This window comes from Plutella xylostella, chromosome 5, assembly GCF_932276165.1.
Source record: "Plutella xylostella chromosome 5, ilPluXylo3.1, whole genome shotgun sequence".
In the NCBI taxonomy this organism is placed as follows: domain Eukaryota; kingdom Metazoa; phylum Arthropoda; class Insecta; order Lepidoptera; family Plutellidae; genus Plutella; species Plutella xylostella.
In genome coordinates this window covers 1,833,378-1,851,942 of record NC_063985.1, presented here as the reverse complement: position 1 = coordinate 1,851,942, position 18,565 = coordinate 1,833,378, and the positions used below count along the sequence as shown (strand labels likewise).

The window sequence follows — 18,565 nt, the reverse complement described above, 5'->3', positions numbered from 1 at the left end:
TGATTTAGCCTATAAATTACTTGACAAAATTACTAGAGTACACACACAAAGGCTTTAGAGACAGTCACTAATAAAATTTAACCCGAACTCTCCACGTGTGTCCCGCAAAAAGACTAAATAAATTCTCATCTAAGCTTTCGAGCGGGGACTAAGCCGTAATCTTTCATAGGTGGCGGCCGGTAATCCCGCATTAGTCGGTTCATCCCGGGATCCCGGAAAATACACTTGACTTGCCTTGGAGATATATTTATTTACTCGGCAATATATTGGGTAAGAAATAAGTCATATATAGTATATTATGTGCGTATATGTTGGCGTAGTGAACGGGTATTTATTTAGTAGGCAATAAGTACAAATGTTTGTTTCTAAAGCAATATATTGAAGATCCAATTGTCTAGCTACAGACAATCTGATCATCTGGTGTATCTGATGATCTGGTTTGCACTAGCACCAGGTTCTTCGGTTCTATTCCCGGTCAGATGAAATATTTATAAAACAGATAAGTACCTACATATCGGTTTTAAAACGCTAGTAGAGTCATACTAAATAGGATATCTGTATTCTGGTCTGTAACAAGTTATGATTCGGTAAGTTTATGATAACATAAACATTATCGTTAGTTTTCAACCACTGCCCACGCCAAACTAGAACTCTCAACACAATAAATAAAAGTTAACATTCACATTCCAAGAACCTATATTTCTGTTTGTTGTTTTACTCATAATTTCAAACTGTTGTTTCTTTTACGTAGTAAAATAGTCGTACAAATGTGTATGAAATCTTTCGGATTTTTTGAAATTGTTTGGTATTTAGACTATTTAGGCTTTACAAATAGCAATTTCAAGTATTCTTCTTACAAGTTACACAGAAATGTTAAAGCTATTGTTACTTAGGAAAGAGCGCAAAGTCACTGCTATAGCATTTTATAGGTGGTAGACGCATTATCTCTAGACAATCAACGAATTATTGGAAAAAATTTCATTGAATAAGGATGAATCTATAATTTAGGTATCTAATATTTATTTGTAGTGCTCTATCCGGTGCATGTCTACATTGTAAATCTTATTGTAATTGTATGGCTTTGGTTGGAATATCCGTTGAAAGATCAGTCATCTTCACTTTCATACAATTGCTGTCAATACCAATATTCATAAAAAAAACGTGTCGTAGTAAATTACTTTTTTAGAGACTGGGTTCGGATATTTATGCCTACAGAGTCTACAGACCCGTCGTCGCAGCAATAAAATCTGTCGGGTTCAAGAAAAACAAAAGAAAATAGACGTAAAGCCACGCTTTCAGGCCATAACCCCGCGTAATCAAATTCAGGCCATTAGGACGGTCGAGAGAACAAAACAATAGTAATCAAGTTTACTACAGAAAGTCTTTGCCCTCGACATTTTATTTATTGTTTATTTTTTATTGTTATGTGAGAAATGAGTTGTTGAGCACGGGCCAATTGGGTAGATAAATAAAATAAGTAATAAATGATTGTATAGATCATGTTCCTTAGACATTGAATAATAAACAGAATAGGTACATGGAGTTTGAATAACGTTAAAAAAAACTTAAAAGAAAATTCTATTTTCTTATCAATTTATGTGAAGGCCACCGGAAAAAGGCATTTAAATGTGAGCAACTTAAAGGTTGCAAAGGAAATAAAAAGATAAAGTATTATTAAACTGATCCTTTCGCCACGATGACAAAATGTTAGTACAATTCATGACACACTAAAAAGTGTTAAATTATAAAAAAAACGTAGAACAAATGTAGAATTTAGATTGACGAGCGGAGTCGCTAGGTTTTGGTTTATTATAGAATAGAATAGAATATATCTTTTTTGAACACCACAAATTAAAACATACAAAGATAACTTATAAACTAGGAACAATGCACAATAGGCGGCCTTAACGTTAAGAGCGATCTCTTGCAGATTATACTACTTTTGAAACGCCTTGAGTAGGTCTCGACCGGGTGGGTTGTTTTTATCTCCATACAATCACCATAGCAAGTTAGCAACCCGCCCTAAGCTATGACCTTTAAGTAATTTCACAAAGTTTCACGTTAAGTTGACCTAAGGACCTATGGTTGGATGAATAGAGAAACGTTTATTATGGGACCAACTCTGAATAAGTAAATATTGATCATAGTATGCAACAGTTGATTTTATTTCACGAAGACCTCTCTCAGGAAGCTTTTTAAATTACCAACTATTTTTTTAAACATCCTATGCCTATCCTCCGGGTTAATGTAACTTTTAACCGCCTAACCTTACGTTTATCTTCACACGTAACATTATCCGTATCGTAACATATAAATTACAACACCTAGTGACGTGGGACATTTACCAGGATTCCATCGATTAGAAGCCCTCCAAGTGACGGTGACTCAGGCCTACTGCAATACATATTTTGCGTAAACCGAGTTACAATATGGCTCAAGGTTAATGCTGCTACCCTGCGGCTTTATTCTGCTGACTAACAAATTTTCACAGAAAGGCAACTCTTTTTAACCGACTTCAAAAAAAGGAGGAGGTTCTCAATTCGACGGGATCTTTTTTTTTATGTATGTTCACCGATTACTCCGCCGTTTATGAACCGATTTTGAAAATCCTTTTTTTGTTGTATTGGGTTGAGCTCCCAGGTGGTCCCATTTTTTTTTCAGAATATTATCTCACCCCCAAGGGTGGGTAAAGGGGTAAAAACAGGGTATGAATTTCCATTTTGGGCACATATTAACCGATTCTAATGAAATTAAGAACGTAAATATAGTTCTTATAACAACAAATATGATGGTGACCTTGAGCTGATCTGATCATGGAAACGGAAGACAGAAGAAGACAGGGGAACTCCTCAACGGTATATAGCAACTACTTCGTGTTTAGGCTTGAATGATTCGTATTGATTAGTAGGACTTTTTGGTACTCGTATCATTTGCACCTTACTTTTGATTGAAAATTATTGCAAATAAACTAAAAACTATAAAATAAAATAATAATTAAAAAACCGACTTCAAAAAACCACTAAAATGTAAGAAATAATTTAAGGTTTACACAAATTCTACTCGTATATGACAGTACAAATATACCTAAGCAGGAACTGTTATTTTTTGAAGTTGGTGCCATATTTCTTCAGATTACTTTGTCACCGCACCAACATCAAAAAAGAACAGTTCCTGCTTAGGTATATTTGTACTGTCACATACGAGTAGAATTTGTGTAAACCTTAAATTATTTCTTAAATTTTAGTGGTTATTTGAAGTCGGTTTTTTAATTATTATTTTATTTTATAGTTTTTAGTTTATTTGCAATAATTTTCGGAGTACTAGTAATTTTCGAACATATTGGCGGAGTTTGCCTTAACAACATTAGCTATGCAGACGACATGGTACTGTTGAGCGCCTCAGCGGGCGGGGTGTCGGAGCTGCTTGGCATCTGCGAACAGTACGCGCTCGAACACGGCTTACTTTATAATGTAAAAAAAAGTGAATGCATGGTGTTTCAGGCCCGAGGTAACTATCTACATGACATACCAGCCATTAAACTTAACGGGTGTCCTCTAAATAGAGTGTTTAAGTTTAAATATCTTGGACATGTTGTAACCTCGGACCTGAAAGACGATGTAGACATAGAAAGGGAGCGTAGGGCGTTGTCTGTTCGTGCGAATATGATAGCCCGCAGATTTGCACGCTGTTCAAGAGACGTCAAAATCACTCTTTTCAGAGCATTTTGTACTTCGTTCTACACGAGCAGTCTGTGGGCGAGTTATACGCAGAAACAGTACAGCGCTCTACGGGTCCAATACAATAATGCGTTCAGGATGCTGTTGGGGCTGCCGCGCTTCTGCAGCGCGTCGGGCATGTTCGCGGAGGCGCGCGTGCAGTGCTTCCCCGCGACCATGCGCGCGCGCTGCACGTCACTGCTGCGCCGGGTGCGCGCCAGCCGCAACACTATCCTGAGCGCATTCGCGGAAAGGTTTGACTGCCAGTACCTAAACCACTGTAGCATGATACACAGGACTGCAGTCAAAATATTATTTTAATATCATTGATTATTTGTAGAAATTTATGTATATGTATTTTATTGTGTTTAAATTTGATTGTGAATATTAATTGTGTTATCTTATGGACTTTGAGTCTGAAATAAATGATTTGAATTTGAATTTGAATTTAGCTTAAGGTAAATTCTAGAATATACGTTTCCTAGAAGTTCTAGATGAATTTTCCAGGCTAACAGATCGGAATAACCGCACTATTGACTACCAGAATCAGTGTTTCGCTCATGTTGCGCCACACCATTGTGTTATGAAGACACACGACAGTCATGTGGATGTGTCATGAATAGGAAAAGCCGCTTTGTTTGCTTAAGGAAGTATTAATAGCTACCGTAAGTGCGTCAGACATCGAAGGAGATCACCTCTTCATGATTTTTAAAGTGTCGAAGTTTTAGGGTTTCAGTGTGAGAAAAAAGGACGTAACTTGGATTTTTTAGGATTTCTTGTAGGCACTTTACAACTCAAACGTGACTATATTCAGGCCACTGGATAGGACCTGATATAACCTTTTTTAGCACATATTTATTCGTCAATTAGAGCCATAACAGTGAAATGATTCGTCAATAGTCGAGTCTTGTCTTCTATCCATCCACGGTGCTACGGAAAAATTTAATTGTTATCCTCAAAAACAGGCACAACATTACACTCGCGGGCAATGAAAAGGTTCCACTGATAAATGCTCCAAATTACTCCTTATTAGAAAAGGCTAGCTTGACGCCTTCTGCAACATTGAAATACATTTAACAGAGCATCAGGATATTACTAACTTATAGTTTTTAGTTTATTTGCAATAATTTTCAATCAAAAGTAAGGTGCAAATGATACCAAAAAGTCCTACTAATCAATACGAATCATTCAAGCCTAAACACGAAGTAGTTGCTATATACCGTTGAGGAGTTCCTCTGACTGCCTTCCGTTTCCATCATCAGATCAGCTCAAGGTCACCATCATATTTTTGTTATAAGAACTATATTTATTATTATTATTATTATTATTTATTTATTATCAGACAAGGAGTCCATAGCAGTTAGTAATACAATGTTCTTACATCTAGTGTTAGTAGGCATATATATACAACAAGAATATGTTAATTGGTGTGTAACCGCATCCATCTCTGAGTCAATGGAGAGTCCCATCGATCAGCAAAGACACTGAGGATGCTGTTGGTACTGCAGCGGATGCGAGCCATCAGAGATGCACATCTGTTCCTAATGATGGCGGCAAAACAATTTATACTTGCTTCCATAAACATCCCCGAAGCACTACATCGCCACGGCAGCCCCAACAGAACCCTCAGTGCATTATTATACTGGACACGCAGTTACGTTCTTAATTTCATTAGAATCGGTTAATATGTGCCCAAAATGGAAATTCATACCCTGTTTTTACCCCTTTACCTACCCTTGGGGGTGAGGTAAAGTTCTGAAAAAAAATGGGACCACCTGGGAGCTCAACCCAATACAACAAAAAAAGTTTTTTTTAAATCGGTTCATAAACGGCGGAGTAATCGGTGAACATACATAAAAAATATTTATAAATATAAATATTTTATATATATATATATAAAATATTTACCCTGTATATATATATATATATACAGGGTGTCCCAAAAGTCAACGTCATCCCTTAAAGGGCTGATAGGTCAGCTCATGAGAGGCCAGAATATCACAATATGACCTTAGTAAAAACTCGATAATTTTGGAGATATTGACACTTTTATAAATTTGCTGAAAATCGACACCTTGGATCAGTTTTTTGCGTGCCGCCGGTACAAAAATCCATGTTGTTAGAATTTGTTTGGTGTTGAATCACCCTGTATAGCCCTGCTATTGATCTCAGTCAAAAAAAATATCGAATAAAGCTGTATGTTTAAAAAAAACATGGTTTTCAAAGTCATAAAAGGTAATCGTATTTTTTTATAAACAACTTTGACTCTACATACTGTAAAAAAAATATACCACGCAAACCTGGCACCTTATTTGAAAAGATTGCTCATTTAATGCAGTTTCCAAAATGGTATGAAACGTTGCTATTGTTTTAATTAACAAAAAAGTTATTGCTATTTTAGTACAAAACGACCTCGATGTAAAATTGTTTGAAGGATATTTATCTGACTGAATTTATTAAGGGTAAGTCATGTTGGAATGAGTAAAAGTAAAATAGGTGGTGGGGTCAGCCGTGACAACATAGATGACGCAAAAATAGTTAAGAAAAAACTTACCAAACTCTTATAAAAAATATTTTGCGTTTTTTACACCTTATTTAAAAAAAAACAAACATTTATTTACTTTTATTTTTATTTCTCTAAATTATAACACCACATTATTATATTAAGTACATAATCAGCAAAAAATAATACTCATTAATGGTCATAATCATAATTTTGAGAGTTTGGTTTTGTTTAACTCTCTCTCAGCCTTCCGTAGTCCACTGTTGGACATAGGCCTCTCCTAACGATCGCCACCCCAAACGGTCACCCGCCATCTGCATCCAGCGGCTTCCCGCTACCTTCCGCAGATCATCAGACCAACGGGTTGGGGGGCGACCGACACGCCGTTTGCCGACACGGGGTCTCCACTCCAGAACCTTTCTACTCCAGCGGTCGTCGGCTCTGCGGGCTACGTGGCCAGCCCATTGCCACTTCAGCGTGCTAATCCTTTTGGCTATGTCGGTAACTTTAGTTCTCCTGCGGATTTCTTCATTACGAATCCTATCTCGCAGGGACACGCCTAACATAGCCCTTTCCATAGCACGCTGAGCAACTCTGAGCTTATGGATAAGCCCTTTGGTGAAGCACCACGTCTCGGCTCCGTAAGTCATCACTGGCAACACGCACTGATTGAAAACTTTTGTTTTCAGACACTGAGGTATGTTTTCAGTGAAGATGTGTCGTAATTTCCCGAACGCTGCCCATCCGAGTTGGATTCTACGAGCTACCTCTTTATCGAAGTTGGATTTACCAATAATTTTGTTTAACAATAACTTTAAAATAAATAACAAGTAATTAGAGGTAATGTTAATGACAAACTGATCTGTCCCTTTTTTGGATACTGTGGGTGTACAATGTACATGTGTAAGCGTTTTACTTGTACAATATCACACATTAGCACTACTCAGGAATGTACGTTACCATGCGCTACATTTATGGGGAATGTGGAGTTGCTATAGTCCACTTTTTTCGAGAAAGATACTCAAAATGCGTTTTTTTTATTAACTGTGACAACGTTGTCTCTTTTCCCACTCCCAGCCACACCACCTATTTTACTTTTACTCATTCCAACATGACTTACCCTTAATAAATTCAGTCAGATAAATTTCCTTCAAACAATTTTACATCGAGGTCGTTTTGTACTAAAATAGCAATAACTTTTTTGTTAATTGAAACAATAGCAACGTTTCATACTATTTTGGAAACTGCATTAAATGAGCAATCTTTTTAAATAAGGTGCCAGGTTTGCGTGGTATATTTTTTTTACAGTATGTAGAGTCAAAGTTGTTTATAAAAAAGTACGATTACCTTTTATGACTTTGAAAACCGTGTTTTTTTTAAACATACAGCATTACTCGATATTTTTTTTGACTGCGATCAATAGCAGGGCTATACAGGTTGATACAACGCCAAACAAATTCTAACAATATGGATTTTTGTACCGGCGGCACGCAAAAAACTGATCCAAGGTGTCGATTTTCAGCAAATTTATAAAAGTGTCAATATCTCGAAAATTATCGAGTTTTTACTAAGGTCATATTTTGATATTCTGGCCTCTCATGAGCTGACCTATCAGCCTTTTAAGGGATGACGTTGACTTTTGGGACACCCTGTATATATATAAAAGATCCCGACGAATTGAGAACCTCCTGCTTTTTTTGAAGTCGGTTAAAAAATATGTTTAAATTTTAAAATAAATGTTTGAAAAAATTGGGGACGCTTGGTGTCGGCATTTTGTGAGTGGAAATTTTTTATTGCCCGTGAGTGTAGTAGCTGTCTGTGATATGTCTTTGCTGAAAATATGAACCTTGTAGACTGAATTTCCCATCTCCGGTGTCTGCAGCATGCGCTGATTTGATTTATAGCAGAATACTCTGGGGGCACGTCGGGGGCAGCTGACCGCAGCTTCCGAGTCTTTCAGCCGACGCTTTGCCGGAAAATTGCCGTCCGCTTTGAGAGTAAAATCGTATGCAGTGAAGAAAAATACTAAGAAGAGTAAAGCTGTGGTGGTTCTAGCAAAGGCTGGAGTTTGTCATACTTTTTATATGAAAATCTCCAAGGAAAATCTCTAATGAAAAAAAATATGCGCCGGTCTAATTCTATGAGGCACCAAATGTATTATTAACGCGATTGGAAGAGAATTTACACAAAAGTGCGGCATTTGTTTCCATAGCAAATTTACAAGTTATGTTAGGTAGGTATGCCTGAACAGGTTACGAGTACCAGCCGGTAATGCAACAAGTTTAGTTCCTAAACACGACGAAGTTGTAACAACATACGATTGATGCAAACCCGGACAGGCTAGGCACATTTTAGCTAGAAATTTTACCAAAGTTTTTAGTTAGCTTCCTTATAAGCGCCAAAAATACACTCACGGGCAATCAAAAGGTTCCACTGAGAAAAGCACCAAATTACTTCTAAACGGAAAGGCTATCTTAATGCCGTCTTTTGCAACATTGAAGTACATTTAACAGAGCATCAGGATATTACCAACTAAACTCGGTAATATTTTGTTCCAATTTTAAATTAAATCTTTGAAAAAATTAGGGTGGTTTGTTGTTGGTATTTTGTGAGTGGAACTTTTTCATTGCCCGGCAGTGTATTTACGGTTTTTAATACAATATTATTCTAGGCGCGAGAATTGAACTAATGGAATGAAATGGAATTGGAAACAATCTAAGTAAGTATTTATAAATTAATTTCACAAGATTAAAAAAGGTAACATTTATAAACATTTATACACCAAGCAGATATTGCCCAAAGTACAACTGTTGTCTTGCTATCTAAACAAGTAACCCAAATTGCTATCTTTAAAATTTACCATTACCTTGAGACATGTAGTGTCCAATAATCGCCTGATGATGTGGCTTCAAAAAGGTTCTTAATATGAGCCTCAAAATGCAGATAAACCGTTGTTCTTGACACCACTTTGCGTAATATAATTTGCATGCAAGTAGTAAATACTGAGTCACGAAAAGCCATGGGTTTGTTTGGAGTCTTGGACAAGGTGATAATACTAATGATTATTAGGTAGGTACATATGTGATTGACAAGTGCCAAGTCACTAAAAGGAAAAACTGTGAAGACTTACAGCAAGTATAATTATGATTCCTTGTTTGTTTGCTTATCATAACTAACCCTAGTCTTATGTCGCCCCTTTTTTTCATGGTTCAGGGGTAGAAATACACATTGAATGAGAAACGGAATTCTGTTTTTCCTTACTTTATAAAACACGGACTTATTGCAGATGACGTGTACGTTGTACTGAAAATAAAGTAAGTAAAATAAAATCTGTATTGTTTTCTCTTACATTATATTATGTAAATAACTTGGAAGTTCAATTTTCCCTCATGAATAATTTGTGTAAGTTCATTATATTTTCGAGTCGAGCACTTTCACGAAATAGAACACCAATATTTTTGTTCTACATTACATATTTTTTATCCTAATTTGCTTAGATAGATTCGTAAATCTGGGCAACTTTCGAATTCCCGCAAGATTTGTAAACACAAAATACGTAATTAAACAATAGACGTGGTTTTACCGTGGGAATACATATTTCATGTATACATGTTTCAGCAATTTACCTAATATGAGTTTTTAGAAGGAACAATTTTATTGACGCGGTCTACAGACCTACTCCTGTGCCTCTGATTTGGAAAGGCGTGGTCACACTGACGGCAGTGCTTGATAAATGTTCGTCAGCCGTTAACTGTCGCACAGTCATTTGTCTATTTGGCGTATTGTATAGCCACCGGCTTTTAGGGCTATCTAAAATATGGGTATGGCATAATGGCACTTTTATCAACAACATTGTTGTACGATTTTTTCTTAGAATAGAATAGAAATATTTATTTGCTGAATATGGGTTTACAATATTAGTTGTTTTACATTAATTCGGTTCCTACATATTCTGCCTGGTAAGGCTTGCAAATTACAATAAGTGGTATTACCAGTCTCAAAGCATGCAATACATTACATTTTATTATAAATGATTAAGATAAAATTACATTAAATTAATACATAACTTACTTTATAAATAGGTACCTAATTAAACTTTTATCAGTCACATCACATGCCACATTTAAATCGAATTATGTTAAAATTTATACTAAATAATAATTAAATGTCAAATAAATTAATGTCATGCCATCATATACTCGTCTAGAGAATAAAAACATTTATTTAAAAGCCACTTTGTTAATTCGCATTTAAATTTTTTATAAGGTAAGCTTTTGTACTCAATTGGCAGTTTATTATATATCCTAATACACATGGATCTTATCTACGTAGATAGCTATCTATAGGTTATTATCATCGATCATACCAATGATGTATATTGTGAATGACGCAATCACCATAGAGTCCATAATACAGATACATAAATACATAATATATGCACTCACGACTGTAATCTCCGAAGGGGTAGTCAGAGCTGGCTCACAAGCGATACCCACTTTTCGCAGCACATTTGTACTCACGTGATAGGTTGCGAACCATATCGCTCTCCTACAAGGTAGTAGGTAGGATCTAGTTAAGTACAATAAAACTATTTATTTCACAAAGCTGGTTCTTGAATGACAAAAGCCGCAGGTTCACACGAAGCCCGTCTCTCGAGGGATGTCGGGACAGAGTTGTGAACTAATTGCCTGGCGGGACCCAATTTAACTAGAAACGACGAATTAAAACTGCGTCAGGGATTTGGGGACTAACGCTATTACTTACTTACTTAGAAAAACCTTTTATATATTTTAGTTAAGTTAAAAATTGTTAATTTTATATAATTTTTTATTTTAAGTTGTCTTAGATAATTTACGAATGTTGTGTACACCTTTAATTGGCTTCTATAACGAAATCTTAATTTTAATATCTGTTTTAAAAATGTTAGTTGAAATAAATAAATAAATAAAAATTACGAAAACACACAAGAATACTTGCTTAGTTTAATCGGTTAGTGGATATAGGTACCTACATGAAGTTGCAAAAGTGGTAGGTTTATAGGTACTAAGCCGAAAGGGGGTGTCACAATTGGTTCAGAATGACCCCCTGAGTCACTCCCTTTCGGCGTAGTATACCACTTTTGCAACAAAGCAAAGCCTATGAATGTTTTTGTCAATACCAAAAAAGCTAAAGAGGAAAGTCTTAGGTCAGTCGTTGTATCAATCAGTGAAAAATTAAACACAAATAGAATATATTACGACAAGAACAATAGAAATAGAACAAAATGTGCGTGTTATTTCCCATCAGCATTGATTTCATAGCTACTTCACTATTAGTACTACACTCGCGAGCAACCAAATCGACTCAAGCCTTCACGGCGCACATATACATTGATTTTCCTAAAACGATAAATGGTAAATATAAAAGTGATATGTCATTCGAAAGCTGAAGAATTAGGCTTTCAATTAAGATCAATACCATAAAAAAAAACTAAGCGCAGATTTAATGACGCATTTTAATTGCCCGTCAGTGTTAATTACCTCATTAGGAATCCACGCCTTGCGCTACCTGATCCCGCTATAAAACCTTTCCACATCCGGTGTACCTTATCAGTCGCTTGTTGCAAGTTGACCGGTACACATCTCGTTGCATTGTATTCCTTGTTTTCGCAAACCCATGGATACCACACCAGAAGAAGCTGCTCAAGTTGTTGCCTTGCTGCAACAAGGGTTAAGTCAGCGAGCAGTCGCTGCCCAGCTCCACTTGAGCCAGTCTGCTGTATCCCGAGTATACAGACGGTTCCAAGAGACTGGTGCCTTCAATCGAAGACCAAGAACGGGCCGCCACCGCTGCACTTCAGAGAGAGACGACCGCTTCATTGTCTCAACCTCGCTGCGCAATCGACACCTTACGGGCGTTGATGTGCAGCAAGAACTGAGACGTGTACGACAAGTGGCTGTCAGCGAGTGGACAGTGAGAAGACGCTTGAAGGAAGCCAACTTGACACCAAAAAGACCTGCATCAGGCCCCAAATTGACTGCAGGCCACCGACAAGCGCGTCTTCAGTTTGCTCGAGAGCATCTCGATTGGAGCATTGCGCAATGGCGGTCGGTCCTGTTTACTGATGAGTGCAGAGTGTGTCTGCATGGCAGTGACAGGAGAGGCCGGGTCTACCGGCGTCCGGGGGAACGATTTGCCCAATGTTGTTTCGCTGAAACAGTAGCATATGGCGGCGGTTCCTGCATGATGTGGGCTGGTATTTCTCTAGAGGGAAAAACCGCACTTGTTTTCGTGCCTGGAGGCGGCCGAGGAGGCGGGTTAACAGCTGATCGGTACATCACCGACATTCTACTCGGTCATGTTGTGCCCTATGCAGAATTTGTCGGTGAAGACTTCGTGCTAATGCACGACAATGCCCGCTGCCACACGGCACGAGTCAGTCGGCAGTTTCTGAGAGAGAAGGAATTGCGCACGATGGACTGGCCTGCGCTCAGTCCTGACCTGAATCCCATCGAACACTTATGGGACGAGCTCAAAAGAAGAGTTCGGGCCAGGAATCCAGTCCCTGCAAGCGTGGACGAGCTGAAGACAGCTTTATTAGAGGAGTGGGACGGCATTCCTCAGGAAACTGTCAAAAAGTTGATAAGGTCTATGAGAAACAGGCTGCAGGCTGTAATTAGGGCAAGAGGGGGCAATACAAAGTATTGATTTAAATAAATAAATTTTTATCTTAACATTTTTTGTTTAATTTGTATAATACGATACCCATACCCTTTTTTCCTAAATTCCCGTTTTTCCTACAATTGCGTTCAGACATCATTTATTTCAAAAATGATGAATGGATTTCAATAATAATGATATCAAATTAAAGCTGACATCTTAAGCTTTTAAATGACATATCATTTTTATTATTTCTATTCATAATTTTACTTGTATTAATGTATGTTTGCGCCGTCAAGGCTTGAGTCGATTTGGTTGCTCGCGAGTGTATTACGTTACGTTATACAATAAAAAAATGTTTTTCTAGTTTTAGCTCGTAGTGCACGCAAGAATGTGCTATACTATTATTTTTACAATGTTTTAATGGATGTAAATTGCATTCTTTACATAATCATTGTGTTTCGTTTTTACGTGTTGCATGTTGTACAAGCTTTCCTAATGTAATTATGTATTTGCGACGACGCGACGTCAAATATACAATAACCTAACTAAATCTTCAATTTCAGATACTTACATTTTATAGCTTTTTATTAGTTTTTAATCATTGGCACCCATACTCGCTAAGCCTCACCTCCTAAGGCCAATAATGAACTTGGCTCTAAACTTCAAAAACCCTGTACCTGTACAGTGTACACTGTACTGGTAATGGTAAGGAGTAAGGGTATGTGTAAGTAACTAGAACCAAGAAGGATGCTTCGAGCAGCCATGTTAATATGATTAGAAACTCATTAGGGAACTTGTTTTCGGGAGGAAACTTTCAGAGTATTCGCAAATCTAATTAGACCTACGGTATACTTAATTACTGTTATTAGTTATTCTGGTCTAAAGTTGTACAGGTATTATGTGTGTACTTACACCGATGCGATGTAATAAGGCAATAATTTTTATTGACAATTTCGCCATAGTGGGTAGCATCATCATCATCATCATCATCATCATCATCATCATCATCATCATCATCATCATCATCAGCCAATAATCATCCACTGCTGGACATAGGCCTCTCCCAAGGAGCGCCACAACACTCGGCCCTCGGCCTTCCTCATCCAACCAATACCCGCCACCCGCCTAAGGTCGTCAGTCCAGCGGGCAGGAGGGCGTCCCACGCTGCGTTTGCCTGTTCGTGGTCTCCACTCGAGAACTTGTCTAGCCCAACGGTTATCGGTTCTTCGGCAGATATGACCAGCCCACTGCCACTTCAGCTTGCATATTTTGACAGCTATGTCGGTAACCTTAGTCCTCTGACGGATAACCTCATTTCTGATACGATCCATCAGAGAAACCCCAAGCATAGCTCTCTCCATAGCACGCTGAGCGACTTTAAATCGGTAGCATAGCCAGGGAGTATTTTTTGACAATTTAATATGGAGATGACGTATAATTGATGAACCAATCCCTGGTTACGATCTAACCGACTATGGTGAAATTGCAGATTATTGAAAGGAACATATTAACAGTAGTCAGGCGGCTGGCTAAAAGTGACGAGTGACAAGATACTCACACAGTGTGACAAGCAGCGTGACCCAGAACCAGTGCATCCACCAGTGCAGCGTCATGACGGCAGCGCGGCGCCCGCACCGCCGACCTGGGGGCAAAGGAAACGGTTATGAGCTTCAAAGTGAAATGTTTTTATTAATCGTATAAATGTAAAATTTTCTGATGAACGTCAATTTTTACAAACTACTATCCGTTCGGATAGGGGGCTCTTTCTGTCTTAGGAGAAGAACGGAGGCAAGAAACTCCTGATTGTTAACCCTTTCTTGTGTAGGTATTATTCCTGGAGGTACAGTTCAATGATTCTATAAGAGAGAGCTCATCGCAGGCTTATCACTACAAATCATATATATGTTAAAATATATGGAAAAGTCCTGTTCGGACACTAGTATTCACGACGCAGAAAATAACCATAGATAACTTACAATATGCTTGTATTTCGGCGCGGTGAAAACTACCTAGTCAATTACAACTTACAACGCTCTCAACATTAATAATACGAGTAATTTTCGTTCCATCCCATACTGCATAGTAGGTACATAATATATCAACTACACGACAAATAATATATTATCATGAACCTCCTTAAATAAATTTATTATGAATGAGGGAAAACTCATTAAAAACCTAGTAGGTAGATGCTGGCAGGACCCTGTGAGTTATGAACGCAATAACTACACCGGCTGATGTTTCCCCATTACTCTCATTAGTGCTGAAAATAAACACGGAAAATATTCACGTGAAATAATTAATGTTTGTATCTGAATTATTGCGGTGAAAAATATATTTTGGAATGAATATTATGATTTACAGTTGTATACATAGCCAACCTACGCGTTTGTTTGTTTCGTGTGGGTGGATTTTATGAAGCGAACAGCAGATATTAGGTTTTGAACGTATCGAGTTTTATAAAGGTTCGACGTATAAAAAGTCTGTCGACGTCATTGGATGGTTCGATGTGATGTGAATACAAAATACAATACGCTATAACATTATGATGTATTTAATCTGTATAAAGTTTTGGCAAAAGACTAGCAAATTGAAAAAACGGGTATAATTTTGCTATTGCACGTTTTCTTACAGTTAAATTATGGCAGGCACATTGTTCGCGACAAGAAATTCCATTCTCATAATGAAATTAAGCCTGCAGACATGTTTGAGATAAGTTTATGAATTATGAAGTTGCCAAGATCCTTTCAACTACATTATTTTTATACGTATACAAAGTACAAAAGTGTGGTTGAAAAAATAATAGAGATATAATTATAAACTGATCATACCTATATCATTTTCATTCATTTATTTCATATTTTTTATGGTTGTGATTATACCTACTTAGTTATATATTTCTTGAGAATTGAAATCAGGGCGTGTCTCTATTCTTTGTGTATTCTTGTTCATCATAAGAGCATGAAAGTGATGTGCGACTGATTGTTTTAGGTCTAGTTCGAGCGTAAACGATGTGATTTCACTTGACAATGTACTTTCATAAAGCATAATATTATGGGCAAATGGAGCTTATCATACTTAACGTGACCATAATTTTTTTTTGTCAAAGCGGGACACCTGCGGAATTTCATATCCCTTAAAAATACATATATTATCTTTCTTTCTTATCTTCTTATCTTTTTGCTCAGTTTGCTCAGTGCATCGATTGAAAGTTTAATCCCTACGATGAAAGAGTGAAATGTGAAAGAGATGCATGAATGGTGAATGACCATTTTTTATATTTATCTAATAATCTTGTAAAGTTGGAATATTTAGGATACCTAAGTACTTAATATGTTTTTATAAATGTACCAGACGGGTACACTACATACGAATTATTTTTTCACGAATATGAAAATAAAGATTTTTTTAATTATGAATTTCGTTTTTCTAGTAAATTTTAAATTTCCAGATAACGAAAAATACAAAAAGTTGATAAACGAAATTTTAAACAACAGATTTATTAAATTACCAAAGAAAAAATTTCGAATGTTATAATTTCGATGTTTTAAATGTACGATTTTTTATATCGAATGGTAATAAAATAACGAATCCCGAAGTTTTAATATTCCGAAAACACAAATCCCCGAATGTAACTTAGTTAACAATTTATTTTTTTTTGCTTCCCTCCGCTTCTCTGCGCTCCGCTTTGTTTATCGACATCTATGTGCACCTAAACGCTCCTCCTCGCTTTGCGTATCGTCGCACCTATCTTTAGGTTTAGGCCCTAAGGTTAAACACCGTTAAAATCCGAGCAATTGTTTTGCTTTGTTGTGTAACTTAACAACAAATACTACAAATAGTTTACTATTTAACAATATTTTTACTATATATTTGAAACGCTCCGCTTTGTTTTTCGATATCTATGTGCACTTAACACGCTCCTCCTTGCTTTGATCGTCGTCGCAACTATCTTTAGGTTTTAGTTCTAAAGTTTTGAGACGTTCATTTTATTTTTGACAAAATCACGAATTATCATATTTTCGGTCCGGGTTTGATATTTTCGATATTATAATAAATTTGTATTTAATTTTTCGTATACTAAAGTAATCGTATTTTTGAACGTTCGTGTATTTAACAATCGTAATAACAAACCTTCGTGATTAATACCTATTCGATTTTTATAAATCGATATTTAAAAATCGTTATTGCAATATTTTGTAAATTAGGTACATATTCGGTGTTTCAAATTCGGAAAAAAGTTTTTCGGAATTTTTGGGTGTTCTCATACTAGACGCTACAAAATTCTTAAACATCATACTTTGATTTTTAAATCATTTGAGTAGTTTAATTTAAAGTTCTTATCAATAGTGCATCTTATGTTATTTTCACATTCATAAAAGTTAATACAGATTACTTTTTTGAAAACATGTACTCCCACGAATTTCTTCTTTGTTAGGAGTCGGTAGGTGAGCGAGATAAATTTATATACACGATAGAGCAAGAGCGAGTCAATGATCGTCACTGAACAAAGTTACTCGCGGAGTCTCGGTGAAACTCGGACTCATATTACTCCCTATAGTCTATGTGAGTAAGTGATAAGAAGGTAAATATTTGTCTCAAGTGAAGAAAGAAAGGAAATATGGGATGAAGTTACAAAATGTAGGTAATTTAAATTATCGTTTGGCCTGTTTATGAAAGCGGGACATTTTTGCCCTCGCGGGGGACAGCGGGACGCACAGCTTGAAAGCGGGACTGTCCCGCCCAAAGCGGGACGTATGGTCACGTTAATCATACTGCCTCTATTTTGAAGTATGAGTGTCTGCAGCCTGGCTCTTATTTAAAATTAATGATTAGGTTTTAGCTCTCTAGACTATATAAGTAATGTACAGCCAACAAAGTTTTATAAAATTGTTTGTGTTGGGGTCGCATACATTACTTTTTTGCTGACTGATGTTTCAAATTTATTGCAGATCTATCTGAGTTATGTACCCACTTTTGTAAAGATATCATAATAATACAGCGGAACCTCGAGTGAAAGCTTTCATATCTTTCGCAAATAAATAAATAAATAAATGATCTTATTTTTAAACAACTTCGAAAAAAGGTAGGTTCACAATTTTTCTGTATTTTCTTTTGTACTTATGTCCAATTGTCCACCGATTATTTTTTGTTTTCAGCCGCACCAATTTCAAAATAGAATAGTAGGCACCCGCCTAGATATTTGGTATATGTTAGTAGTCAAAATTCGGCCTCTCTTAGTATAATATGCCTACATATAGTATACGGTGTAGCAAGGTCATATTGTTCGGTGCTTCAAGGGTTTATAGCTCCATTCAGCCCGGCGTAGGCGTCTACATCGGACAGAATATTACACACAGTTTTCAGGTTCGCAAAATTACATTTTCAACATTCTCGCTCAAGTAATAAAGGTGTTAACGACTTCCTAAGTCACCCAGAGGTTTTAAGTACATTATAAGCGTATAATCTGGAGGTTCTATAAGATTACAAGAGTTGTCTTTTCTCCTTTATCACACGCTAATTGAAAACTGTGTTTTCGTTTACCCAACTATAAAAGCTATGAATATATTACCTAAGCATCAATTATTGATTACAATATGAATACAAACATAATGTTTATCGTAACAATACGTTTACGGATGAGTAAGAACAAATAGTTGTGCATTGAGTAATGATGAAGTAAAATTGATAATTATCAATTGTT

At 36.6% G+C, this 18,565-nt stretch overlaps 1 protein-coding gene across 4 annotated transcripts in view; it reads right to left on the bottom strand.

Annotated features, from left to right (window-relative positions):
- The window catches only part of LOC105390213, an 83,237-nt gene that overhangs the window by 20,944 nt on the left and 43,728 nt on the right, over positions 1-18,565 (bottom strand). For all 4 annotated transcript variants that reach the window (XM_048633351.1, XM_048633349.1, XM_048633350.1 and 1 more), the window contains one exon: positions 14,420-14,503. In XM_048633351.1, the coding sequence (XP_048489308.1) occupies positions 14,420-14,474 (55 nt within the window). In that variant the 5' untranslated portion in view covers positions 14,475-14,503. The remainder of the gene's footprint in view (positions 1-14,419; positions 14,504-18,565) is intronic.